The following is a 27,495-nucleotide window of genomic DNA, read 5'->3' as shown; positions in this document are numbered from 1 at the left end:
AAAAAAAAAAAAGGGTTTGATGTTTTCCTGTCCATCTCACACATTTCTTTACTTCAGATTGGAAATAGTGTTATTTTTGCATAGCGCACTTATATGCACTGAGACCATTGTCCTCCACAGTGGAGGCAGGTTAGAGTAATGGTAAATGGGCAAATGGGTTGAAGAAGGGTGTGAGAGAGGAAGAGGAAGATAATGTAGTAATACCTCTTTGTAAAGAAACTAAATATTTAAAAATTTGATCTTCATGTCTTTAAATGGATAGATGCTCCCTTTGTATCTTAAAACCTCTAAACACTTCTAAATACAATGACTATCACTCAAGATTAATTTTAGTCTGATTTGGTGAAATCAGTCATTCTTAAATGTAAGTATGTCTATTTGGCTTCATATTTTGGAGAGAGGACCAAAGTGGCATATTTATAGAGAGACTAATTGTTGGTGTTGGTTTTCTTTTTTTTTTTTTATATCATGCCCTATTACTACTTGGAGAGCACTTTCAAATAGCTCTCCAAGAGCTGTAGTATAATGGAAAGATCACTAGTTTAGTCAGAAAACCTGCTCGGGCCGTGCCCTTTATCAGTTAGTTGTATGACTTTGGCCAAGTCACTTAACCTCTCTGAATTTCACTTTTCTCATTTATTAAATGGGAATAGTCTTACATCAAAGAAGGGTTAAAATTAAGAGAGATAATGTGTGAAAGAAACTGGATTGTTTGGTGATCTTAATATTGATAGTTACGCTATTTGTTGCCTACAAATCTTATACTGTACTTAAAATTTACTATTTGTATTGAATGGAATTCAGTAGGTCTAGGTTTTTTCTTTTTTTTTTTTTTTTAACTAAAAATATAGACCAAAGAGGTCTCAATGTCTTGAACAGTCTGGGCAAAGGGAACATTTAACAGACATGATTGAAAAACAGTATGGTCTGTATTATCAAGTTTAAAAGATGGATATACTTTCACTTAAGTATGACTTACTATGACCAATTCAGACTAAATTTAACCTTGAAAATGATCAATATCTTGCTTAAGGACTGTTGTCACTTTTGTATCTCATTGTAGGACTTAGCTTTGCCCTTCCCCTTCTCTTTTTGACAATTTAAGGTCCTGCTACGTAGTGGCATGGAAACAAGTAGCCTAGCTTTCATTTCCTCAAGAGAATATGGAACTGAAATAAGTGTTTGGTAGTAATTGTGGGTCATTTATCATACCAAAAGTATTTGTTGAATGTCTGTTATGTACCAGGCACAAGGCTAATTTCTGGAGATACAGCAGTGAACAAGAGAAATAAGAACTCTGACTATCTAAAACTTATGTTTCACTGAAAAAAAGTTAAAGAGACAAGTACAAAATTATGCATTTCCATGTTTTAGTAGTACTATGAAGAAGATCCAGAGAAGACAATAACCCTGAGAGAGTGTTGAAAGAAGGCCTCCCTACAGAGATGATGTATTACCAAATGGAAATATCATGGGGAATCCTCTTATTTTGTCAAAGAGTTACTCAAAGTTGGTTTATTTAGTGTTAAACACTATTATTTGTTGCAGACCTAGAAATGGCACCGAAAAAAAGTTGCCCAATATTTGACAACTTAATTAAAATCCGTATTAGCTACTCATTGTGAATGTGAGTTAGCTTATATGAATATACTATAACCTCATTCTAACTCTATCTTCGGGGTCTATGCTATGGTCCTTTCTTGCAGTAAAGATTATTTCTAGGTCATTTGCAAGGCTGTTTGCAAGGCTTATTTGACCTACCTTGGAGGTTACTCACTGCAAACAGTCTTTTCTCTAGGGGTGTTTGTCAAAACAATCAGAGGCAATTGCTTAACATGACAGTTACCTGAGGTGGTGAATACTGATTGGAGCAAACAATAGGCTTAACCAAACGGTTTGCAAAAAGAAGTTAGGGAATGAGATGCCCATAGGGGACTTTGAAAAGCTTTGACATATTCATGGGAATCTAGAAGGGTATCCACATGTATAGGCCTGTGTGTATACCCAGGGCTATGTGACCTGAAAAACAACAACAACAACAACAAATGAGAATACCCTAAGCTCTCACCTCTAGCTAACCATCAGGCTCTGTACAAACTGGAGGTAAAAGCTAAGGTAGAATTGTGAACTTCCACTTGGCTGTGTGTTGAAGGTGTGTTCCAACATGCACACAAAGACTCTTTGCAAACACTGGGGAACTTATTGATTCCAGGCACTTAAGGAAATCTTATCTAATCATTAGCTGACTACCAAACTAATTGGTCAGAGACTTCAGTAACCACACATGACACATGACAAAGAATACAGCCTTTATAGAATTAGTTCATAATAGTCACTGAACAAACAAATAACAACAACAAACAGCAACAACAGTACACCCTGGTGATGGAAGAGAATCTGATTTTCAGAGTTGTTATATTATTTAAAATGTTTGCTTTTCAACAGGAAAAAATGCAAAATGATAATAACAAAGTATGTCCCATAAATAGGAAAAATATCAGTCAATACAAATTATCTCCAAGGAAACCCAGATGTTGGACATACTATCCAAAAACTTTAAATCAGGTATTTTAAATATGTTCACATAACTAAAGGAAACCATGTCAAAAGAACTAAAGGAAAATATGAGACAGTGAATCACCAAATAGAGATTATCAGTAGAGATAGAAATTATTAAAAAGAACCAAAAAGAAGTACAATAGCTGAAATGAAAAATTCACTAGAGGGACTCAAGAGCAGACTTGAGCAAACAGAAGAATCAGCAAATTTAAAGATAGATCAATTGAGATTAATTAATCTGAGGAACAGAAAGAAAAAAGGATGAAGAGAAGTGAACAGAACCTCAGAGACCTGTAGAACATTATCAGGTGTGTCAACATAAACATAAATGGGAGCCACAGAAGGAGGCAAAGAATGTTTGAAGAAAAAATGGCTGAAAACTTGCCAAATTTGGTGAAAAACATTAATTTATGCATTCAGAAAGTTTAATGACTTCTAAGTATAATAAACTCAAAGATATCCATACCTATATACATCATAATCCAACTGTTAGAAGGCAAAGAAAAAGAGAGAATTTCGAAAGCAGAGAGAAGTAACTCATCATACACAAAGGGATCCTGAATAAGAATAATGTCTGATTGTTCATCAGGAACTATGGAGGCTAGAAGGCAATAGGATGATATACTCAAAGTGCTGAAAGTAGAATATTGTCAACCAGGATTAACATAGAAAAACTATCCTTCAAAAGTAGAGGAGAGGGGTGCCTGGGTGGCTCAGTCGGTTAAGCGTCTGCCTTCGGCTCAGGTCATGATCCCGGGATCCTGGGATCGAGCCCCGCATCGGGCTCCCTGCTCAGCAGGGAGCCTGATTCTCCCTCTCCCTCTGCTTCCCCTGCTTGTGCTCTCTCACTCTCTCTCTCTGTCAAATAAATAAATAAAATCTTTAAAAAAGAGAGAGAGAGAAGAGAAATTAACAGAAACTGAGAGAATTTGTCACTAGTATACATGCCCTGAAAGAGATACTACAGGGAGACCTTTGGTTGAAATGACACTAGAGAGTAACTCCAATCCACATGAAGAAATAAAAATACTGGTAAAGATAACTACATGTATAAATATAAAAGACAATATAAATATAATTTTTATTTGTAAATCTTTTTGTCTTCTATGTGATTTAAAAGACAACTACATAGGGGCACCTAGGTGGCTCAGTCAGGTAAGTGTCCAACTCTTGATTTCAACTCGGGTCATGATCTCAGGGTCCTGGGATCAAGTTCTGTGTTAGGCTCTACACTCAGTGGGGAGTCTGCTACTCTCCTTTTCCCTCTGACCCTCCCCCTACTCGTGTTTGCACACGTACTCTCTCTCTAAAATAAATAAATCTTTAAAAAAAAAAGACAACTACAGGGGTGCCTGGGTGGCTCAGATGGTTAAGCGTCCACCTTCGGCTCAGGTCATGATCCCAGGGTCCCGGGATCGAGCCCCACATCAGGCTCCTGGCTCAGCGGGGAGCCTGCTTCTCCCTCTCCCTCTGTCTCTCTCCCTGCTCATGCTCTCTCTCTCTCTCTCTGTATCTCTGTGTCTCAAATGAATAAATAAAATCTTTAAAAAAAAGACAACTACATAAAGCAATGGTTAGAAATCTGTGTTGATAGACATACAATGTATAAAGATGTCATTTATATGACAAAAATAGCAAACAGGAGGAGGGAGGAAATAGAGCTATAGGAGCACAATTTTTATATACTATTATAATTAAACTGGTATTAATCCAAACTAGGTTACTGTAAATGAAGTTGGGAACACTTGGGGCAACCACTAAGAAAATTCATTTTAAAAGAAGTGACAAGGGAATTAAAATGGTACACTAGAAAATATCTACTTAACATAAAAGAAGGTAATAATGGAGAAATAGAGAAACAAAAAAAAAAAAACATCGATATGTAGAAAGCAAGTAGCAAAAGAGCAGATGTAAATCTTATCAGTAATTACATTAAATATAAATGGATTAAACACACTAATTAAGAGCCAGAGATGGAAGAATTGATAAAAATATATAATCCAACTCTATGCTATCTAAAAAGACACACTTCAGATTCAAAGACCCAAATAGATTGAAAGTAAAAGGAGAGAAAAGATATACCATGCAAACAGTAACTAGGAGAGAACTGGTAGGGCTTATTAATATTAAATAAAATAGACTTTAAGACAGAAATTGTTCCTAGAGATAAAGGAAGACACTTTATAATGATAAAAGGGTTGCATCATTGGGACGCCTGGGTGGCTCAGTTGGTTAAGCAACTGCCTTCGGCTCAGGTCATGATTCTGGAGTCCCAGGATCTAGTCCCGCATTGGGCTGCCTGCTCAGCAGGGAGTCTGCTTCTCCCTCTGACCCTCTCCCCTCTCATGCTTTCTCTCTCTCTCTCATTCTGTCTCTCTCAAATAAATAAATATTTTTTTTAAAAAAGGGATTGCATCATCAAGAAAACGGAACAATTAGAACCATATATGCACCTAACAACAGAGCCCCAAATACACAAAACAAAACAGATTGAAGTGGAAAATATACAATTCAACAATAGTAGTTAGAGACTTCAATTCCCCACTTTCAATAGTGGTAGAACAATGAAGCAGAATATAAACAAGGAAAAGCCTTGAACAGCACTCAACCAGACCTAAGAAATCTACAAAGAGAGCACTCCATCCAGCAACAGCAGAAAACACATTTTTCTCAAGTGCCCATGGAATATTCTCTAAGACAATTATAGTAGGCCATAAAACATGTGTCAATAAATGTAAGAGGATAACAATAATATAATGTATGTTATCCAACCACAATGGATTGCAATTAGAAAAAAATAACAGGAAATTTAGGAAATTCACAAATATGTGGAAATTAAATTACTCCTAAATAGTCAGTGATTCAAAGAAGAAATCGTAAGAAAAATTTGTAAATACTTTGAGATGAATGAAAATGAAGACAATATACAAAAACATATGTGGCTAGCATTATCCCGATAACAAAATCTGAAAAAAATGTTATAAGAAAGGGAAATTATAGACCAATTTCCCTCATGATCACAGATATAAGAACCCGTAACAAAATATTAGCATGTCAAATATATAGCAATATGTGGAAAAGATAACATATCCTGTCCAAATTTGGTTTATTCCAGGAACATAAGGTTGGTTTAACATACAAAAATGTGTATTTCAATGTAATTTATCATATTAGCCAAACATATGATAAGAAGCATTTGATCATTTCAGTAGTTGCAGAAATTTTGTTACTCATTTGACAAAATTCAACATCCACTGACATTTAAAAAAATTCTCAGTAAAATAGAAATAAGAGGGAACTCTCAGTCTAATAATGTACATCAAGGAAACACCTTTGGCTAGCATCATAATGGTGAAATACTGAAGCTGTTCCGCCAAAGGTTGGGAACAAGACAGATATTTTGCTCAACACCTCTGCTCAACGTTGAACTGGGGGTCCTAGCCAGTGCAATAAAATAGGAGAAAGAAATGGAAGAGAGATTAGAAAGGAAAGTGAATTTTCTCAGTCAGAGAAAATCAAATACCATATGATTTCTCTCATATGTGGAATTTAAGAAACAAATAACAAACAAAATGAGCAAAGGGGAAAAGAGAGAGACAAACCAAGAAACAGACTCATAACCATAGAGAACAAACTGAAAGTTGCCAGAGGGGAAGTGGGTGGGGGGATTGGTAAGATGGGTGATATGGAGATTAAAGAATGCACTTGTCTTGATGAGCACTGGGTGATGTATGGAGTTGTTGAATCAGTATATTGCACATCTGAAACTAATAGGACACTGTGTGTTCACTAAGCTGGGATTTAAAATAAAATTTAAAAAAATTAAAAATAAGAAAGGAAAAATTATAACTGTATTTATCCACAGATGTCATGTTTGTATATGTAGAACATCCTAAAGAATCTACAAAATGGCTAACAACTAGAACTAGTAAGTGAACTTGGCTAGGTTGTAGGACAAAAGATTAAAACTTAAAATCAGTTACATGTCTATATACTAGTAGCAAAGAATTGCCAAGTAAAATTAAATAATCTTATTTATAATAGCAATAAAATAATGTTAAACAACTAGGAATATATTTAACCAAAAACATGTAACACCACTACACTGAAAACAACAAAACACTGTTGTGAGGAATCATTGAAACTTTACATAAGTGGAGAGATATGTTATGTTTATAAATTGGAAGAATCAATATTTTTATGGTGATAAACTCTCCAAAGTGATCTATAGATTCATTGAAACCCTAATAAAAATCCCAATAGGCTTTTTTGTTTGGGTGGAAACTGACAAATTAATTTGAAATGCATGTGGAAATGCAAAGGAACTAGATTAGCCGAAAAAAAGTTTGAAGAAGAAAAAGCTGGAGGACACAAAGTACCTGATTTTGAGACTTGCTAAAAAAAAAAAAAAAGCTGCAGAAGTTGAGAGAATGGGGTATCGAGAGAAGAATAGATGAACTAATTAATCAATGAAACATAATGGAGAGCCCACACATATGTGTTTGATTGATTTTTGACAAAGTTGCCAAGAAAATTCATTATGGAGTATCAAGTCTTTTCAAAAATGGTGTTGGAACACCTAGATAGAGCTATGGATAAAAACAAACCTTGATCCCTAGTGCATACCACACACAGAAAGTAATTTAAGATGGATCATAGACTGAAACAAAAGCTAACACCATACAGCTTCTAGAAAAGAGAATATAAAATATCATCATGACCTTGAAGTAAGTAAAGATTTCTTAGAAAGGACACAGAAAACAAAAACTAAAAATTGATAAATTAGTCTACATCAGAATTAAAAAATTCTTCTCATCAAATACCCGTAAGAAAATGATACCAGGAAGAAAATGAAAAGGCATGGACTGGGAGAAAATACCTCAATACATATAACGACAAAGGTGTTGGACGTGGAACATATAAGGAACTCCTACAAATTTATAAGGGAACAACAAACAAACCAATAAAAATGGGCCAAAGACTTGAGCAGACACTTAACATAAAGAGTTAAAGGAATGACCAATAAGCACATGAAGAATGTGCTCAACATCATTGTTCCATCAAAGGAAATGTGAATGAAAACCACAATGAGATATTATTTCATACCCACTTGAATGGCTACGAAGTCTGACAACACCGAATGTTGGTGAGGATGTGGAGCAACAGATACTTCCATACTTTGTTGGTGATGTAAAATGATACAACCACTGTGGAAAACAGTGGGGCAGTTTCTTACAAGTTAACCATACCGTGACCCAACAGTTTCACTCCCAGTAAAGTAAAAGTATATGTCCACACCGAGATTTGAACATTAATGTCCATGAAAACTATATTCATAATAGCTAAAAACTTATAATAGGCCAAATGCCCATATAAAGAAGAATGGAAAAATGAATCATGATATATTCATACAGTGGAACCATACTCTGCAATTGAAAAGGCTTTACTACTGGTACATAATGACAACACCGTGGAATCTCAAAAATATGGAGGGAAAGAAGCCAGACATAAAAGAATACATACTGGGTGATTTCTACATGACAATCTAGAACATGCAAAACTAGGGTGAAAAGGAGCCTGTCACTAGTTGCCAAGGGCCAGGGATATATATTTGAAAAACTCATAATCTGCACACTTAAAATAGGTGCATTTTATTTTATATAAATTATGCCTTGGTAAAGTTGATTTTTTGAAAAGAATACTAAGACCAAATGTTGGCAAGGATGTGCAAGTAACCAAAATTCTCATACATTGGCAATGAAACTTTAAAATGATGCAACCACTGTGGAGAACACTTTGGCAGTTTCTTATCAAGTTAAACTATCTATGACCCAGCAGTTCCACTCCTCATATAAGAAAGGAAAACACATATCCACAAAAAGGCTTGCATAAGAATGTTCATAGGGTCTTCAGTCCGTAAGAGCCCACAACTGGAAACCCTGAGATTCATCAACAGGAGAATAGATAAACAAATTGTCCTATTGGCATACAGTGGAATCATATTCTGCAATCAAAAATAATGAATTACTCATTTACAAAATCACATAGTTGAATTTCAAAAACATGTTAAGCGGAAGAAGCTTAGACACATAACAATGCATAATGTATGATTCATTTATGTGACGTTCAAGAACAGACAAAACTAATCTATGTGATAGAAATCCAGCATCGGTTGCCTAAGTGGGTAGGGATTCACTGGAAGAGGCGTAAGGTGCCTGGTGGGTAGACGTGTTCTGCGTCTTAATTTGGGTGGTAGGTACAAGGGTATACATTTATCAAAACTCACTGAACTACTTAGGAGCTGTACATTTCCTTGTACGTAATTTTGACTTCAAACACACACACATGCACACACATAATTTGACAGATCAAATTATATCTTAAATTGTTTGACAGAAAAGCAAAATCATTTGGTGCTCCTCATAAATTATTTGATGATGCTCAGATTCACATTAACGGCCAGGAGAGGCAGAAGACCAGCGCTGTTTGAGTAGTGTAGTTGGCTAATAGAAGAAAGATAATGTGGTGTGCATAAAGATAGTTTATTTCACTTAAAAATCAATATGGTGGGACACCTGGGTGGCTCAGTCAGTTAAGCGTCTGCCTTCGGCTCAGGTCATGATTCCAGGGTCCTGGAATTGAGTCCCGCATTGGGCTCCTTGATCAGCAGGGAGCCTGCTTCTCCCTCTGCCTGCCTCTTCCCCTGCTTGTGCTCTCTCTCTCGCTGACAAATTTTTTAAATCTTAAAAAAAAAAAGTCAAGGGGCGCCTGGGTAGCTCAGTCGTGAAGCGTCTGCCTTCAGCTCAGGTCATGATCCCAGGGTCCTGGGATCGAGCCCCACATCAGGCTCCCTGCTCGGCCTCTCTCACCCCCCCTGCTCGTGTCCCCTCTCTAGCTTTCTCTCTCTCTGTCAAATAAATAAATAAAATATTTTTTTTTTAAAAATCAATACGGTATAGAATTAAGAGCAAGGGCTTTGTAACCAAGCTGGGTTCGAACCCTGGCGCTGCCACTTAGTAACTGTGATCTCAGCAGCTACACCTAACTCCCTCTGTGCCATTCCTTTCCTGTATGTAAAACAGCCCTAAGGTTGTAGGAATCAAATAGGTTTCTACATGCCAAGTGCTTCTCATGCCTGCTACATAATAAGCATTCGTGTATTATTGGCCATTCTTATTAATTTTCCTTATTCTTACCTGTTTTTTATTTGACTTTTTCCTTCTCCATCTCCTTATTGTTGTTAGTTATTAAGGACTGGCAGGTATATAAAATAACGCATTTACTCTTTCACACTCTAACACCTTCATTAACACTCTTCCTTCTACTGATAGCTCTCAAAAAGCAATTTCCTCTCTTACCTTGCTGGCTTCTGCTGGTCTTTCAAGACCATTCAGCCTTCAACTCCTCCAGGAAGCTTTCCCTGACTGCTCAGTCAGATACTTTGTTTCCCCAGCATCCTCTAGTCACTTTCCTTGATAAACAGATCACATGTTCTTATAGGACCTGGTTTTCTTCACTGTTGCTTTTCTACATTGTAGGTGTTGTGTGGCGGGATATAGTACCTTATTTTTCTTTGTGCTTAGCTTCATGTCTGGGGCAGGGTAATGTTCAATTCATCCTTTAGTGAATGCATAAATAACACAGAACTTTCCTCTTCCATGTTTCTGGTTGATAGCCAGAACATTAAAATACTGTCCATTCACCTATTTTTTTTTAATCAACTTTGACTTTCAGATTTTATTTCTTGGAATTATCCTGCTTCCAATCCGTGCCTTGTTGGTCGCATTAATTATATTACTGGCATGGCCATTTGCCGCCATTTCAACAGCATGCTGTCCCGAAAAGCTGACCCATCCAATAACTGGTTGGAGGAGGTAAGAAAGAATAATGTCTAAATGTTAGGTAAATCAAGATAAAGAAGAGTTTGCCATAGTTTAATCATCGATCGAGAGTTTTATCTACTGCTGCCGACTCAATATTCACCATTTATTTCTGTTTCTCAGATGAAACAGTTCTTAATTCATCATATGGAGAAATTGCTGCCCAAGCACCTTATGATAATCTTCTGTTGAAGCTGTAATTCCCTAACATTAAAAAATTGTTTTCTAAGTTATTGCTTAAAACTGATAGATCCTTGGTTCTGGAAGACCCAATTAGTATACCTGAAACCATTATAGCTGAAAAATACCTGGCTTTCTTCTGCTCTCCCTCAGTCTTGACATTTGCTTTTGTCCCTCTATAGTAACTACGTACTTTCTGCAGTGGTATAATTAAGTGGATAAGTTACAGTGTATTTAATACTTTAGTGATCATTATTAATAACAGTTTAATTCTTAATCAATATAGTCTAGCTTTTTTAAAACATTAGTATGGAGGGAGAATGGAATTGCTTCTTGAGCATTATCTAATTAGCAGGGTATTAGAGAATAGACTCATCACAAATTAACAAAGTTACTGGTAAAAGTTCATTCCCATTGGGCAGAGCCAATTTGTTGCCATATGTTTATCCTGAGAGTGAAGCCTTTTAAAATGTGGATTCCTTGGAATAGGAAGCCATAGGTGAGTTTTAGGGCACTGTTGGACTCTCTAAAATTGTGCACATTTTTTTCTTTGTACACAGGGTCCATTCCTTTCATCCAAATCTCAAAGGAGAATGTCCTCCAAAAATTTTGAAAATCACTGTTCTAGGAACTTTTAAAGAAATATGCAATTTGCTATTCAGTTCATGTTCTAGTGAATAAATGTCAACATTCAGCCCAAGGCTGGTTTGAAGTGGAAGTGAATCCAAGGCTGGCAGTGTCCCCAGAGAACTAATACCACCTCAATCCTTGCAAATCACACTCCTTTGTTTCAGAACTCAAGGTTGCATATCACTAAAAAATACTTTATGAGAGATGTTTTCATGATGCACCAATCCCTTTCAATTACCTCTTTGGTTTCTATCATTAACGGCTTATGGAGCCCTATAATGACAGAGGGGAATAGTCCAAGAATCCAGAGAACAGAATTAATAAATGTTAGGGAAAAAAGTTCTATTTTTGCCAATTAAGCAAGTTTCTCTACTTCCTCTCAAACAGGTAATGTTGAAGTTAATTATGCAGCACCAAACTTTTAGCCTTTTTGAAATCATTTAAATAGAAGTGTTTAACAGCTCTGAGTATGGGATATTTTAGAATCTACATCACTATAAATCAAAAATAGGAGGTGTGGAAATTCGGTAACGGGGTGAGCTTTTTATCCTTAGGTAAATAGACATCTGAACTTGAAAGAGCAAGAAAGAGAGACACAGTCATTTCCCTGTGCCCTCCGGAAAAGTGCTTTGATTTTCTGTGTCTCACTTCTCTGCATTATGACAAGACTGTTGAGAGAATTAGACAGGAAGCTTATTTTTTAAAGCTCTCATTAGATGTCTTGTGGGAAATACACATGTTTTGTTTTTCATGAAAAGCTGCTGTGTGCTTATTCACATCCTTGGATATCCATTCTGTGTTTGCATTTCTAGAAGTGGGTTTTTGTCTCCCTACTCAGTTGAGCTTCTCAAGGACAGAGACTGGATCTTCTCTGTCTTGTGCGTCCACACAGGTCACCTGGCACAGTTCGATGAATTAATTAATCTGTAATGACAGAAATTCTTTTTAAAAAGTAAGCAATTCGATATCTGAAATTGTGTAAGTGCATCATGTTCCAGGGAAGTGAGATGGTGAATTTACCTTTTAAGATTTTTGATGATGTCTAACAGCTATAATGATATAGGTAAGGACAGATTCAGCATGAGAGTTCTAAAAGTGTTGGGGGGAGATAGCAACACCTTTGTTATGCACGTGTACATTCCCAAGGTGACTCCTCTGAAGAACAGTACTCATTTGGGTTTCTCAGTGGGGGATTTGTGTTGAAAATTCGTGTTTATTCCTTTATAGTCACAGAATAATGGAGTCAGTTTTCTCATCTGCAAGATGAGGATGCTAATAAATAATACCCATTTCATAAAATTGGGCTGAGGATTAAAGAGATGTAAAGTCCTTAGAATAGTGCCTGGCAGAAAAAAACCCTTCGTATAACTGTTAGCTCTTCTTCTTAGCTCATATTTTAAAATGTAATGTTCTGATACGTATGAGTTTTTGTGTTGTGTTTTAGAGTAAAGCCCCGCCGTTAGCTGAGATTAGCAAGGCTAATTGTGTCTTTTCTTTTTCTTTCTTTCTTTCTTTCTTTTTTTTTTTTTGTTTTTAATATTTCTTTCCAAAGGGAAATCACTCAACCAGTTTTGAAGTTTCTGGGTCATGCCCTGTTCTTTTCGATGGGATTCATAGTTACTATGAAGGGAAAGGTGGCGCGCCCCATGGAGGCCCCAATTTTGGTTGCTGCCCCCCATTCAACATTCTTTGATGGAATTGCCTGTGTCGCAGCCGGGTTGCCTTCGATGGTTTCTCGAAACGAGAACGCACAGGTCCCTCTGATTGGCAGTAAGTACTTGTAAGACAACAGAGATCTTTTCATGCTCGTGGATCACCTTTTAAAAAAAATCAACTATCGTTTATCGGTGGCTTTTTAAAAGCTCTCAAAGCTATTTCCTTACTTCTAGTGAGGAATTATATCGAAGGAAGGAATTTATGATAAAGGTTAGAGACCTCCCTGTCTGTGCCCTTAAGGTTCTTTCAGATTCTTATGTTTGTCACCGTACCATCATTGCTTTCTGTCATTATATCTAGCTAGAAAGACCAGCTTTCAAGTACCAAACATGCCTTGATTTTTTCGAGAGAGAATTTAACTGAAGAATCTGTGAAAACACTGGTTACACGCTATTTCACGAATTTCTCTTTGGGGTATTAGGCTGATAGATACATGGAGTCTTTCCTCTTAACTCTGTTTTTTTATTATTGCCCCAGAGTCTGCATGAGAGACCAATGTGAAACTCTGAAAATTATGATATGGAACGATAAAGTGCCTCCTGCCATAAAAAATAATGAAGCAAGTGAGATGTGTATCCCACCAGGTGCTTTGGTCTCTCCCTAGGGTGTGGGTCTCTAAGTAACCGCTGCCAGTTGTCCTGAGGTTATTGCAAACATCCAGTGGTGAGAGAGTGGGTATGGAAGTTTCCCAATGTTACCTTGGCACTCTGGACAAATAGCAGTAGTTCCTGCCACTTTTCACTCAGCTAAGAAAAACACACACGGACACGCACTACACACATCCTCCCTTTCTTTTTTTTTCCCTCAGTGTAACCACCTTGCTTTGTGTAATATGGCATTTTCCTGAAAAGCTGTTTAGCCATAGATTTTCGGTAAATTGGGGTTATTTTGCATGTGTGAGGAAGCTACCTACTTAGACTGGCGTGCTGAAAATTTTAGTAAAATTGGTAATTGCTCCCTATCCATGCGTACTCTGGATTCACGCAATCAGTTTTCAGGATATTCCTAAAATAAAACAAGATAATATTGTAGGTATATATTCCAAAGCTTGAATGTCTGTCGGTTGAGGAAGAAGAACTTCAGGGAGAAAATTGCCTTTGTTTCCTTTCATATTCTTGCTGCTAACTTCTGTTATATCAGTGAAATCTTTGTAGATATAAAAAAAACTTCTGATAAGCTGTAAATTAGAGCAGTTTTTTTTAAAGTTCTCTTTGATGTGCTATATTTTAACTTTACATAAAAATTGTTTTATGATTTTTTCAGTATCATTGCTGTGGTAGCTTTAGCCAAAAAAAAATGACTTGGCTCTGACCTTTTGTTTGTTTTAAAGGACTGTTACGAGCTTTGCAGCCGGTGCTGGTGTCCCGGGTAGATCCGGACTCTCGAAAAAACACAATAAATGAAATAGTAAGGCGAGCAACATCAGGAGGGCAGTGGCCGCAGGTAAAACACAGGAGAAGTTCATTTAGATATGCGAGTTTACTTATTGTATATATGTAAATCATTTGGATCCACAGATGGCAGCATTTGGGGACACCTATGCTGGGTGTTTTCAGCATAATAGAAACAGAACAAATGAGTGAGTATTAAAAAGTCCTCTTCCCTGTGAGATACTCCATGGGATTAACGTATCATTCTTTTCTTATTCTCCAAACTCTTTGAAACAATTTTTACTTTGTATCATAAAAAGTAATTCTCTACCTCTGAATTTATTTATTATCTTAAAGACAAAATATCAAAGCTCAAATATACTCAACAATATGGTAGGTTTATTTTTTTTTAAAGACTCGATTATGATCTTAATCTTATCTGAAGTATATTTAGACAGGGCTTTTCAGTTCAGCGGGTACGTCCAAATCACCTGTAGAACTTTTTCAGACTTTAGCATCTTACTACCCCTATACCCTTAGAATGCCTTTTGAAGGTAAGAGAGGGGCAACATTTTCTGGATAAAGAGAGCCTCCTGGGTAATTCTGATAAGTATCGCTCTACCTTGGCCCAGGTGTGAGTAGGGGACCTCTAGCAGGATTCATGATCTGGTAGTGATCTGGCCACCCATGATGATGTGTAGATGTTGAAATTTTAAGGTGAGTATGACCCAGCAGGAGGTTTAGAAACCAGGGCACGTGAGGAATGACTTAAAAAGTGACCAGGAAGAAACGGCACCTGGAATAAGGGTTTGGTTTTTCTCTTTGGATCCAACTACTATATCTAGGACTGGTAGGCCAAAGTTAACAACAAATAGGTAAGATTTTAGCCCATCTCGCTCATCTCAAGGAACTCTCTGTCCAGAGGTAGAATGATGTGATCTGAAATCCTTTTCCAGAATTTTCAGGCACTGACTAAGCAACCACTTGGGGGGGATACTGTAGAAAGAATTCAAGCATTGGCAATGCTAGATGGCTTTTAATGCCCCTTCCAGATCTGAGATTTTATGATTTACTCTATATCTACTCATTGTTAATAGAGTAGCTATAGAATTTCCACTGAATGAACCATATTTGATATTGTACCAGTTGTGATAGGAAACCTGATTGTTGTTGGTTTTTTGTTGTTTTTTTTTTTTTGAGGGATGAAATTGCATACACTTATCATTTTTATTTTATAAATAACCCATCATGGTGGCACTTTCACCTAATAATGTTTTCCCTTTCTAATTATTATAAAATACAAATACCAACTAAGTGCACATACTAACTGCTGTGGGTGCAGGAATTTTCTGTTTTTATTTTATGTACTTAGCAGTTCACTCATTGCCAAATTCTAAAAGCTTCAGAAAATCCAGCTTGTTCAGTTAATGGGGAAACTAACTACACTACATGTCTTTCACATGAAGAACAGAAAGGACTTATGTTAAAAGCTAAAAATACTTTCTCAAAAAAGATATTAAATTGTATTCCGTATGTCCACTAACCCAAGTAAGCATAAAGCATGTTGTGTTTTCTCCTTTTTCCCTCCTCCATATATCCCTCCACTCTATGTTGTAGGAGTGAATATCCTTTAACGGGAAAACAGAAACAAGGAAGTAGGAATGATTTGGTTAAGGATGTAAAGCAGTAGAGGAAAGAATTTAATGTGTGCTTTGACCAGGACTTAGGGTCTGCATCTTCTTTTAAGTTTATCCAGATCATTAGCATTGTCATTAAGAAACATTTAGTAAGTGTATTTTCTATTCAAAGCTTTAATCCATTTTCTAATTATCTCAATGGTCAGATAGCAGTTCTTTTAGAGGAAAACTGGATAATCCGATTCTAGCTTTCCATAGAATCAAGTATTAGCCTTTTATTTCACTTTTGCTTTATAACAATTGGCAGCTCTTTGTGAAATCATAAGAAAGTGAGTAAAGAGGTAATCTATTAATTAGACTGAAATATTAAATCTACATATTCCTTTTCTCCCAAGATACTAGTTTTCCCAGAAGGTACTTGTACTAATCGTTCCTGTTTGATTACTTTTAAACCAGGTGAGATCAATTAAATTATGTACTATAACAAAGTATGGACAATTTCTCAAATGATTTGTTACTAATACACGAAACAACTTGTTAGTTTGTCCTGGGCGTTGCTTTCCCAATAGAAAGTTTTTAATATTGCGAATCCACAGAACTCACTCCTTTACTTTCTGTTTTGGTATCATAACCCCTTCTTTGGATTATCATGTATACGTGATTGTGTGTGTGGGCATGCACGCCTGTGTTTGTGTGTGTGTACGTGTGAACCATTTGCTTTTGTATCTGGTTGTGTGCACACACGCACACATAGAAACCACTAGCAGATTTGTCTTTTCCTCCAAGGATCCCCTCACAAATACCCTAGTTCCTGCATTATCCAATAGAAAACTGTTTTAGTGATCATTATAATGCCTTCAGATGCCTTCTGTACTTCACTCCTTTTTTTTTTAATATTATGAAGTCACTAATTTCATAGTAATGTGTAATTTCATACATAATTTCCTAGTAACTGGTAATCCTTTAACATGTTTTTGTATTGGCTGCTAGAATGCTCAGAGCCAACGTTAGAACTCACTTCTAGCAAGTGGGGGTAGTCCTTGTTCCCAGTATTCACTTTTATTTATTTATTTATTTTTATTTTTTTAAAGATTTTATTTGACAGAGAGAGACACAGTGAGAGAGGGAACACAAGCAGGGGGAGTGGGAGAGGGAGAAGCAGGCTTCCCGCCGAGCAGGGAGCCCGATGTGGGGCTCGATCCCAGGACGCTGGGATCGTGACCTGAGCCGAAGGCAGAAGCTTAATGACTGAGCCACCCAGGGGCCCCTCGCTTTTATTTAGATTTTGTTCTCCTCAGTTTCTCTTGGTTTTGACTTTGTTATCACTTCTTTTTAAAACCCTTTTGAATAATGCGTGTTTGGAAAATGAAAACATGTGGAGATGTAAATAAATATTTTCAGCGACTTGGGCATAACATTTAATATTTTGGTTTCATAATTATGAATTTTAGAACTCTCTCATTTTGGTAAGCACTAGGGATTTATGGACAATTAGCATATAGTTTATGTGTACTCTTAAACCAGTAAGGATAGGTGTATCATTTATTATTAATTTTCTTTATTATAAACATTATAGTCATATAAGGAAGATGCTATAATATTTCACTGTGGTTATAGGCGCCTTCATTCCTGGAGTTCCGGTGCAGCCAATCCTCCTCAGATACCCAAACAAGCTGGTAAGCGTAGTGTTTTACTGTGGGAAAAATCGCAGACATTCCAAACAGCACAAATTCTCTCGCACCCCTTTTAAACTTTGAATAAAGCTCTGAATAGACACATGGTGGAAGAACATGGGCAGACTCCATACCCCTTGCCACATGGAACATTTAGAAGTTTGCAAGATGGCACGTACTTGTGGACACCAATATTACATTTTGTCTCTGCTGTTATTAAGCTCCAAGAAGGCATTTCCTTAGCTTCTACTCTATTGTCACGGTAATGGTTCCAGGGTCTTCTTAGACTGGGTAGCAGAAAACTTGCATAAAGTTGTGATCTTCACTAAGCCCACAAGGAGACTTTTCCCGATTCAACGGTTATTACTGGAAGGCTAACTGGGGTAGCAGGATAAATTTGGGATTGCCTTAGTGTTTCGTTCCTGGCTCAGTAACTCTTAGCAAGTAACTTAAATGAGAAGATAGATAGGAAAACAATCTGTCATCCTATAGAAAGTGCACAGTTGGCTTAGGAAACCGTCTCTCTGCTCCAGCCAGGTACACCATTGTCCTCTGGATATGGATGGTGCCACCATTTTCCTATAAAGAAAGGTTTTTTGGAATCTCTTTTGGTTCTGAGAGGAACTTTCTCTACTACAGACTCTACATAAAAAAGCAGGCTGTAATTAATTATCTATGTTATTTAAGGTCAAGAGTTCTTGCTCAATTCAGCTTTTCTTTTGGTGGCTGGCTTCTCAGCTTTCAACATCTGGAGTTAAAAAAATTAAAATCCATCAAAATTTACTTATTATACTTCTGCCTGTTTGGCATTTTCTCAAATTCTTTCACTATGTACTACTTTAATCTTTTCTTCCAAATACCCATCCCCCCCTTTTTGAGAAAAGATATATTCTGGGGTTTGTAAGCAAATTAATTACCCAGATATGTTCATGTTAGGAGAAAAATAGCTAAGCATGGACATCGCTTTATTAAAAATTAAGAGCAACTTAATTCCATAAAAAGATAGGTGGTTACATATGGAAAACAGATTTTTGCTGCGTAGATATATAATCCAAGAATTCACAGAGCAATTCACTGCTGATAATAGGCTCGTTTTACTTTTCAATATACTGCTTTTAATTCAGAAGGAAAGTATACGAATACCAATATTAAAATAAGATTTAGGTTTTATTTGGCATTTTTTCACTGAACTAACAGTCTAAATACTTCTGTTATTGTAGGATACCGTGACTTGGACATGGCAAGGATATACATTGTAAGTCGCTTCTCTCTATTATTGGTTTATTTAAATTTTATTCAAGAGAAGAAAAAAAAGATAATTTATTCTTTTTTTAAGAAAAAATAAGCCTTGTTTTTTTTTTGTAAAAGTAAAGATTTTTTTTAAGATTTTATTTATTTATTTATTTATTTATTTATTTATTTATTTGAGAGAGAGTGTGTGTGCAAGATGGGGGAGGAAGAGGGACAAGTAGACTCTGCCTGCTGAGCCAGAGCCTGAGCCCAACACAGGGCTTGATCTCACAACCCTGAGATCAGGACCTGAGCCGAAACCAAGAGCTGGACGCCCAACCGACTGAGCCACCCAGGCATCCCTAAGAGTAAAGATTTCTAATCAGATTCTGAAATCTTGTCACTGAGCAGTCTCTGTAGAGAGCATCACTATCTTGCCCATTAGCCCCTGGCCCCTCCCATGTGCAGAATTCTAGCTGTCTGCCATGTTCTTATGGGTCTCAAGTGTGTATCTACCAATTCTTAAGAACCAGTCCAATGACCTGGTTTGCATCCTACTTAGCGTTAATCTTGTAGTTTTATTTCCATTGCAGACTTATCATATTAGCTGGTGTCTCCATTGTTGTTTTACTATATCGGTTTAAGCAGTCCAGAGCCATTGCATCATAATGGCCTGAAATAGCAGTGATGTGTCTGATCTGAGCTGAGAAAATAGCTAAGCTTTCAGTTCTGTTCTTGGACTTTAAAATCATAGGGATCAGCAGTTTCTATAAACATTTAAGAGAGGAGAGGAATACAGCTCACCAGTAAGCAAGCTGAAGTGAAACAGGCCTTCAGAAAGAACAGAACATGTAGAATCTTACTTTCCCTCAAGACGTTTTGTCGAGTTCCCCCTGGATACTTCTGAGCTGGTTTATACTTCAGTGAGAGCCATGTATAAAATGCCTGGATTTGAGGGCTTTGCCCGGGGGCTTACCCAGCAATGCCTTTTGATACTGAACATAGAGAGTTCACATAACATTTTTGATGCATAGACAACCACTTGGACATATGTAAAGGGGAGTCATCATTTGCCTTCAGATACCTTGTGAGTTCCTTAGATCAGCCAAACAACATATGAAAGTCTGATTTTTTTTATACTACATACTGATTTTTTCCATGTTGTGTGTGTGAATTGCATTGAAATAATAAATTTAAATCAGAGTGGGTAACTGATGGGCCAGTTACATGTGTTAGGGTTTATTAACATGTGAGACACGTATGTTCCTATTATGCTTCAGCCCTTCATAGTTGAAGATAAGTAAACGATGCTCAAAATAAGGACCATCAATTGCAAAGGATATCTAGGCGTTATGTGATCTTTAACTCTTCAGGACGTCGGTTTATTCATTTGGCTAGAATACATGTTTCATGTCACTGTTGATCTTGAGTTCCTGGTTTTCAGCTTTTTATACAAGGGCAAGTGAGGAGAAACAAATCGTATGAGAGCATTTTAGAAAAGGGAGTGCCTAAAAACTGGGTGCAGAGCATCATTGTATGTCTTGAGGTGTGTCATCCTCAGGGTCTTTACAATTTAAGGTCCTTACAGCGACAGTGACTGCAGGTTCCCTGTGTGGTCAGTGTGCCTTGTGTAACTTGTGCGGCAGTGCAGGTGGGCATGAAGGTCAAGTACAGGAAGGCCTTCCTGGAAGGGGGATCAGGAGAGAAAATGGAACGGTTGGGTTAATCTAGCCTTCTAGCCTGGGACATGTGTGATAAAGGGAAAAAGAAAATAGGAGAGGGAATTCAGAAAAGACAGGGAAAACATTTTTCCAGAGGTAGAGATTTCTTAGGACCGATAAACACAAAATCCTCAAAAGGCACAATTTTGTTTTGTCCAGATGCCACATTGCACTTGACTATGGTGACTCTCATTTCCACTTTGATCTTCCGACGGGCTTCATGGTGTATTTAGCACTGTGCTGCTACTTTTAAGTCCGTTTTCTCAATTGCCTTCGCTCTCAGGGTGAGTCTAGACTGAGATTCTAAGGAAGAGAGTCTATATTAAGGCAGATAGCCTAAGGGAGAAGGTTAATAAACTTAGGGAGTACACTTATAGAAGGGGCAGCTATGGAAAAATCTGTTTTGTGTGGGTCCGAGAAGTGTTGTTTGGTTTGGGTGTATGTAGACAACACAGGTTTAATGAGATCTTATGCCTGGCTCCTTCCTTCCTTCCTCCATCCCTCCCCACCTGCCTCCCTCCCTTCCTCCCTCTCTTCCTTCCTTTCTTCTTTGTCTTTCTCTGTTTCTTTCTTTCTTACAGCATTCAGAATTTTCAGAACAGATTTATCTATTTGAATCACTAACTTCCAAAGCTCACTTTAAATAGATCAAGAACAATTTACTTTGTGGTAAATAATATGGGTTGACTTTATTTGCTTGGGGTTGAAAGTAAAAGATTATTTTCCTCTCAGATGGAAAATTTGAGAACTGATACTTAACATTCACAATTTATAATTATATATGGAATTGGTACATCTACCTAAATTCCTTCTTTGAACTAAATAACTTGTTTAAATTTCTAAATTTCTTGTGTAAAGTAAGTCCTTTAAGTAATTTTTTATAGATAAATCACATTTTAGTTTCTTTTTTTTTAGGGAGAGAGAGATAGAGCACAAGACGGGGGGAGGGGCGGAGGGAGAGGGAGAGACAGAATCTTAAGCAGACTCCCCACTGAGTACAGAGCCTGACACGGGGCTCAATGTCACGGCCCTGAGATCATGACCTGAACCAAAATCAAGAGTCAGATGCTTCACCAACTGAGTCACCCAGGTGCCCCAATTTTAGTTTCTTTTTTTTCAATTTTTTTAAAGACTTTATTTATTTATTTGAGAGAGAGAATGAGAGAGAAAGAGCACATGAGAGGGGGGAGGGTCAGAGGGAGAAGCCGACTCTCTGCTGAGCAGGGAGACGGATGTGGGACTCGATCCCGGGACTCCAGGATCATGACCTGAGCTGAAGGCAGTCGCTTACTAACTGAGCCACCCAGGCGCCCTCCCAATTTTAGTTTCTTAATAGCAAAAACAGGTTGGTGGTTTTCTTAAACATGTAGGTTAATCCACTCTGCCAGAATTCTGGGTCATCTGTCTAAATGAGGCAAAATAAAAATCCCATTGACATCCTATCCAGAGAGTTTAAATATGTATTAGAAAGCCATACATAGAAACAACTATTTTCAAAAATTTTCTTTGAAAAGGTTGATTATAATCATTTTAAAGCCTTTGTCCTCTGTCCAGCTTTACAATGAAAGAAAATTTCTCCATAACTTAAACATTTATGATTAATTGGGACAGTTATGATAAAGTTTCTGCTCTTAGGGAAAGACCCGCTGATTTCTTTTCTTTTTCTTTTTCTTTTTTTCATATCAGGAAAGAGTTTAGAAATGTAATGTTCTACTCAGGAGTTGTCCTATAAACACACTTAATCTGCCTTAAATTGTGGCCTCGGTAGTTTCTCTAGGGACTTAGGCCTACAAGTCCGAGTTGTCAAGGAGACTTCAAATTTGGGATTTAGCGTGCTGAGCTGCACCTCTGACTCACAAGTGCATATTTGATATTGCATTTGGTGATTTAACTTTCGAATATCACGAATACTTGTTCAAGCCCAAGGAGTGTTATAGCAGGAGGGTGACATTTATAAATGCAGAATATACATGAAGTGTGACATGGTGGTGCTTGTGTTTAAAGAAAAGGATCGTTGAGTAATAATATTAGATGGTACTTGTATTACCACATAAAGATGGCCTGCTCTTTTTTCTCTTCAGCATTCAGCTTTGTATGCTTACTTTCTGCCAGCCCTTCACGAAGGTGGAAGTTGAGGTAAGTCATTCAACATGTAGCCTTGGAACTGGAGATCTGGCCTTCCCTTTTATTTCGAACCTCTAGTCTAGAGAGCCCAGCCGTACAAAGGTTGGAAGTTAAATCCACCCTCTTTAAAATAAGCCCTGGTCTTTTACAAATTATCCACCTGGCTCTCAGATCCAGCTCTTAGAATCTTACCAGGAAGTACTGCTAACTTCTGGGAACTTCCACATTATAGCAGTCCCTGACTGACTAGATTTGCGTAACTGTATAACTACTTTCAAGGCTGCCCTCCCCCCAGTGGGATGGTAGGCTTCACGTCCTCACAAAAGGAGCTACAGTAGCTGATGGAGGCCTAGAGCTCCTGGAAAAGTATGTTCTGTCAGAGTGGAGAGGCACAGCCGGTCGGAAGCCCTCACGGAAGGCTTGAGGAAATCCTAGCTGGGAGGCCATTCATATCATCGTTCGTGGGGCAGTCTTTCAACTTGAGTTGTGGTGGCAGGCAGGGAGTGAGGGAGTCATTTGGTCTTTCTGAAAATTCTGACCAGATTTTCAAGACTCTTGAAAGTTGGTTCCAGAACGGTTCTTAGGTTTTAGGAGTGACGTGAAATGGACCCCTAAATGCAGAATTGAGTTGGTTTTAGTGATACTCTCAGGTAGCCTCTGAAGAGAGGGTCAGAGGAGTGAGGCAGGCCTTTGATTCCATTTTCCAGTTGCATCCATAGATTGTGTAATGAGAGCTTGAAGTTTGCATATGTAATTCAGAGTTCTGAGTGGGGGCCCGTGCTCCAAGTGACAGGACATGGAATTTAAGTCCCAAGAATACTGTCTTTTACTTTGTTTTATAGCTTAGTCATTTAGCCATGTAGAGAGTGTCAGCAATACCAAATGATATCGGAGGGCAAATTATATTTCAAAATGAGTTTCACTTTGGTTGAAATTTTTCTTGAGACTTGCAGGTTGCCTGCCTGCCAGGAAAAGATCTGTTCATTAATTATATGCCACATTACCCCACATTTAAAACTAGCTCGGTATCTCTCATTATGACCAAAAAAACACTAGTTCTTGAAATATACATAGATGTTTCTAGAGAAAAACACTAATCTGTGCCCTAATCATTAGTTTAAGAAGTACCAAGGTAAACAAAATGAATCCAATTTCATTCCTCAAGACCTGTCAGTGCCTTTGAGATGGTTTGACCACAATACCCCCTTTTCTCTGGATACCTCCTGAAACTGATGTTCCATAGGATACATTTTGGGGAACCCTGTCAGGAAGAAATTTTATATTATTTCTAAGTACCCCAAGCAGGCTCTTCTTTCTTTAATAGCTGTTCAGATAAACTAGTCCTTTGTTCTTTGTCTAAAAGAAAAAAAACAAAAACAAAAAACAGGAAAACTCATACTTAAAACAGCCACACTGTCTTCTGTGCAAATTTGGAAGATATTGTGTATACAGTGTATATGCTGCCCCTTCCCATTTACCCTCCCCAGCTAAAACAAGATCTAGCAACAGATGTGGAAATACACATAGAACTGTACTTCTTTTGTCTACATGTGTCAGTGGTCAAACTGTTACAACAGAAGTAGGCAAAGTCCTCTTTTTTGCCCTGAACATTATTACATTATTACCACATTTCCTTTCTGTGTCATGGCCGGCCTGCCTACCTTCTATCTTTCTTTCCTTTTTTCTTTCCTTCCTTCCTTCTTTCTTTCTCTTTCTTTCTTTCTTTTTTTTTTTTTTTTTTCTTTCTTTCTTTTTTTCTTTCTTTCTTTTTCTTTCTTTCTTTCTTTCTTTTCGTTACGATTACAATATTTGCTTTCTCCAGCCAGCTCTTAGACCTGTCTGGATAATATTTCCTGGCAAAGAATATACCCTTTGATAACTTCACAAACAAAATGACTGCCAACCTGTCTAAAATAGCAGAATTGGTGAGATTCAATGTATTAGAATTGCCATACATGGCAAGAGGATGGGATGTGTGGCCTTCAAGTTTCATCTTCTTAGTTTAATTATATTTCTCTTAGATTTATGGTGCTACCTTTCATTCAGGGCACTCCTCACTACTTTATGACTTTTGAATATTTTAATTCCCCCCAGGTTGGGTGCAACTGAAAACTGTACCCCACTGCCCGTCAGGTGCTAGGTGTATCCACACCCCAGCTCAAGACTCTCAAGAGCTGGGCATTGCATCCAGGCTTTTGTACCACATCCGAGGAGGCCCGGCTTGAGCTGCCACACGTGTAGCTTACCTGGAAGGCTCAGTGCACTTAGTTGCACCAACGTCAGGTGACTTAGTTACTCAGAAGCACCCTCCCAGCCCACTACCACCTCTGTATTCTTTAAAACTGTTGGAAATCGGGGGCACCTGGGTGACTCATTTGATTAAGCCTCTGACTCTTGATCTCAGCTCAGGTCTTGATCTCGGGGTCATGAGTTCAAGCCCCACGTGGGCTCCACACTAGGCACGGAGCCTACTTTAAAAGAAAAAACTGATGGAAATCCTAGTTATTATTTTTTTCACATATGTTTTTAGAACTTTGTGAATATTAATTAGGTAAGCTTAACTGAAGATGTATCATTTAAGAATATGGTCTTAGGTTTGTGGTTTTTAAAATGAACTTTGAGTGGATCATTTGGTGTCCTTTTAGGCACTCTGCCCTGGTGAGTCACGGGACATCCCAGGATGTGGAAGGCCTTATGCCTTCATCTTTTACAAGTCATCCCTCACTGATAATGATTTTCCAACTCCGTAGTTACCAGAATCACTGGATAGCTAAAATCTAGAGAGCATAATGTTGAAGGGTGTTTTTCTTGTCTCCTCTCCCCACTCCCTCTCTGCTTCCTTGACAGAGACTTTTTTTTGAAAAGGTCATTATTTTCTTGACTCTTGAATCTTAAAAATATAACCAGTTCCAAACCGCGTGCCCTCAATAATTGGTCTTCCAGCATCCGTGAACAATGAGACCATGTATGTCCACAGAAGGTCTACTGAAACTTATTCTCTGGATCATAGTGGCCTAGTGGGTGTGTTTAAAGTGTCTTTTAGTGGTTACTTTTATTGGCCAGCTACTTCACAAGTATGGCTTTATGAGCAGATGGCTTAGGGGCATAAGGAAGAAGATAGCTAGTAGGAAACATTGCAAAATGGGACATAAATCAACAGCCTGCTAGTTGTATCTCATGAGAGAGAATCCACACAAAGCTAGACTATCAGGCATTATGTGGGCAGCAACTGGTTTATGAATGGAAGCAGGGCATTCACAGGGACCATCAGTCTGTTTCCTCCTTCATAGGCTGTATCTCCATATATCTCCATTTGTACACAGAGCCACCCATTATAATACAGACACATGGTTGTCTGTAGGCATACAGACATATTTTGTTTTAGTAAAATTCCTTTGTAACGCTTAAAAGGAGCTTCAGGTGGCGAGCATTAGACCTACAATACTTTATGGGGGGCAATCCATTGCTATAAGTAGTAGAAAGGGATTTTTTTTTGTTGTTTTTTGTTTTAAGATTTTATTTATTTATTTGACAGAGAGAGACACAGTGAGAGAGGGAACACAAGCAGGGGGAGTGGGAGAGGGAGAAGCAGGCTTCCCGCGGAGCAGGGAGCCCAATGCGGGGCTCAATCCCAGGACCCTGGGATCATGACCTGAGCCGAAGGCAGACGCTTAGCGACTGAGCCACCCAGGCACCCCAAAAGGGATTGTTTTTCATTAAAAAAAAAAGTTCTGACTTAGGAAAGGATTGTAATAATGAGTGTTATGATCAATACCTGTAGATAGATAACAACTTTTTAAATCTCTAAAGAGTTCATTACTCAGGGAAGGTTCAAATATATTTATATAGTTTACTTAAATATCCAAACACACTCAAATGGTTTAGTTTTGAATCTAAAATGAATGGGCCTTTTAGAAAACCTCTATCACATAAATACACACACACACACAAACACACACACACAAACCCATATATGTACTTGTTCTAACAAAACTAATTTCTTCTGGAACTTGGTAGAATTCTGAAATTTCTAAGTAGTAGCAGAGAAATGGAGTGTTATATCTATTTTTATTTTTTTAGACAGAAAGAGTGCATGATCAGGGTCGGTCGGGGTAGAGGGGCAGAGGGAGACTCAAGCAGACTCCACGCTGAGCGTGGAGCCAGATGCCGGGCTTGATCTCACGACCCTGAGATCATGACCTGAGCTGAAATCAAGAGTTGGACGCTTAACCAACTGAACCACCCAGGTGCCCCAAGAAATGGAGTGTTACTAAAAAGAGTATTAGCTGGGGTTTTATTCCAATTCTGCTACTACCGACCTGTATGTGCTTGAGTAAATGACTTAAGCCTCCCCTGGCCTGTGTTCTTACTGGGAAAATGGGGATAATAATTCTTTTATAGGGTAGTTAGCATTTAATAAGGTGACTTAAGTGGCAGCACACGGTAGGTGTTCAATAAGCATGCACTTGTATTTCCCCTACCATCTAAATTGTTCCTTTCTTTTGGGAAGAAGGCAGCAAATGTTAGTTCATAAATACCTTCCTTCGTTCGCATTTGCTCTTTTGAAGCCTTCACAGAACAATCATGGGACGAACCAGAACTGCACATCTGTTGAGACTGACTCATCAAAATCCTTTTCTGTTCCTTGGAAAAAGAAAAGGCTGTTGGTAGTATCATCACTCATCAGTCTTTTCACAAGCATTTATTTAGTAGAAAAGAATGTGCTCGATGTGGTCAGGAAACAATGAATAAAGCAGTTTTACTGGTCCCGAGTG

The 27,495-nt window shown here is 37.8% G+C and overlaps 1 protein-coding gene across 1 annotated transcript in view; it reads left to right on the top strand.

Moving 5' to 3' along the window:
* Nucleotides 1–27,495, top strand: part of LPCAT2 (lysophosphatidylcholine acyltransferase 2) — a 67,721-nt gene that overhangs the window by 1,410 nt on the left and 38,816 nt on the right. Inside the window, exons 2-8 of the mRNA XM_025852360.2 lie at nucleotides 10,294–10,433; nucleotides 12,802–13,019; nucleotides 14,296–14,408; nucleotides 16,368–16,428; nucleotides 17,590–17,648; nucleotides 18,866–18,900; nucleotides 22,678–22,732. Of these exons, the coding sequence (XP_025708145.1) occupies nucleotides 10,294–10,433; nucleotides 12,802–13,019; nucleotides 14,296–14,408; nucleotides 16,368–16,428; nucleotides 17,590–17,648; nucleotides 18,866–18,900; nucleotides 22,678–22,732 (681 nt within the window). The remainder of the gene's footprint in view (nucleotides 1–10,293; nucleotides 10,434–12,801; nucleotides 13,020–14,295; nucleotides 14,409–16,367; nucleotides 16,429–17,589; nucleotides 17,649–18,865; nucleotides 18,901–22,677; nucleotides 22,733–27,495) is intronic.

Source organism: Callorhinus ursinus, unplaced genomic scaffold, assembly GCF_003265705.2.
Source record: "Callorhinus ursinus isolate GAN/ISIS: 27379988/994484 unplaced genomic scaffold, GSC_fseal_2.0 scaffold56, whole genome shotgun sequence".
In the NCBI taxonomy this organism is placed as follows: domain Eukaryota; kingdom Metazoa; phylum Chordata; class Mammalia; order Carnivora; family Otariidae; genus Callorhinus; species Callorhinus ursinus.
The sequence above is the reverse complement of the archived record's forward strand: the minus strand, read 5'-3'. Positions and strand labels throughout refer to the sequence as shown.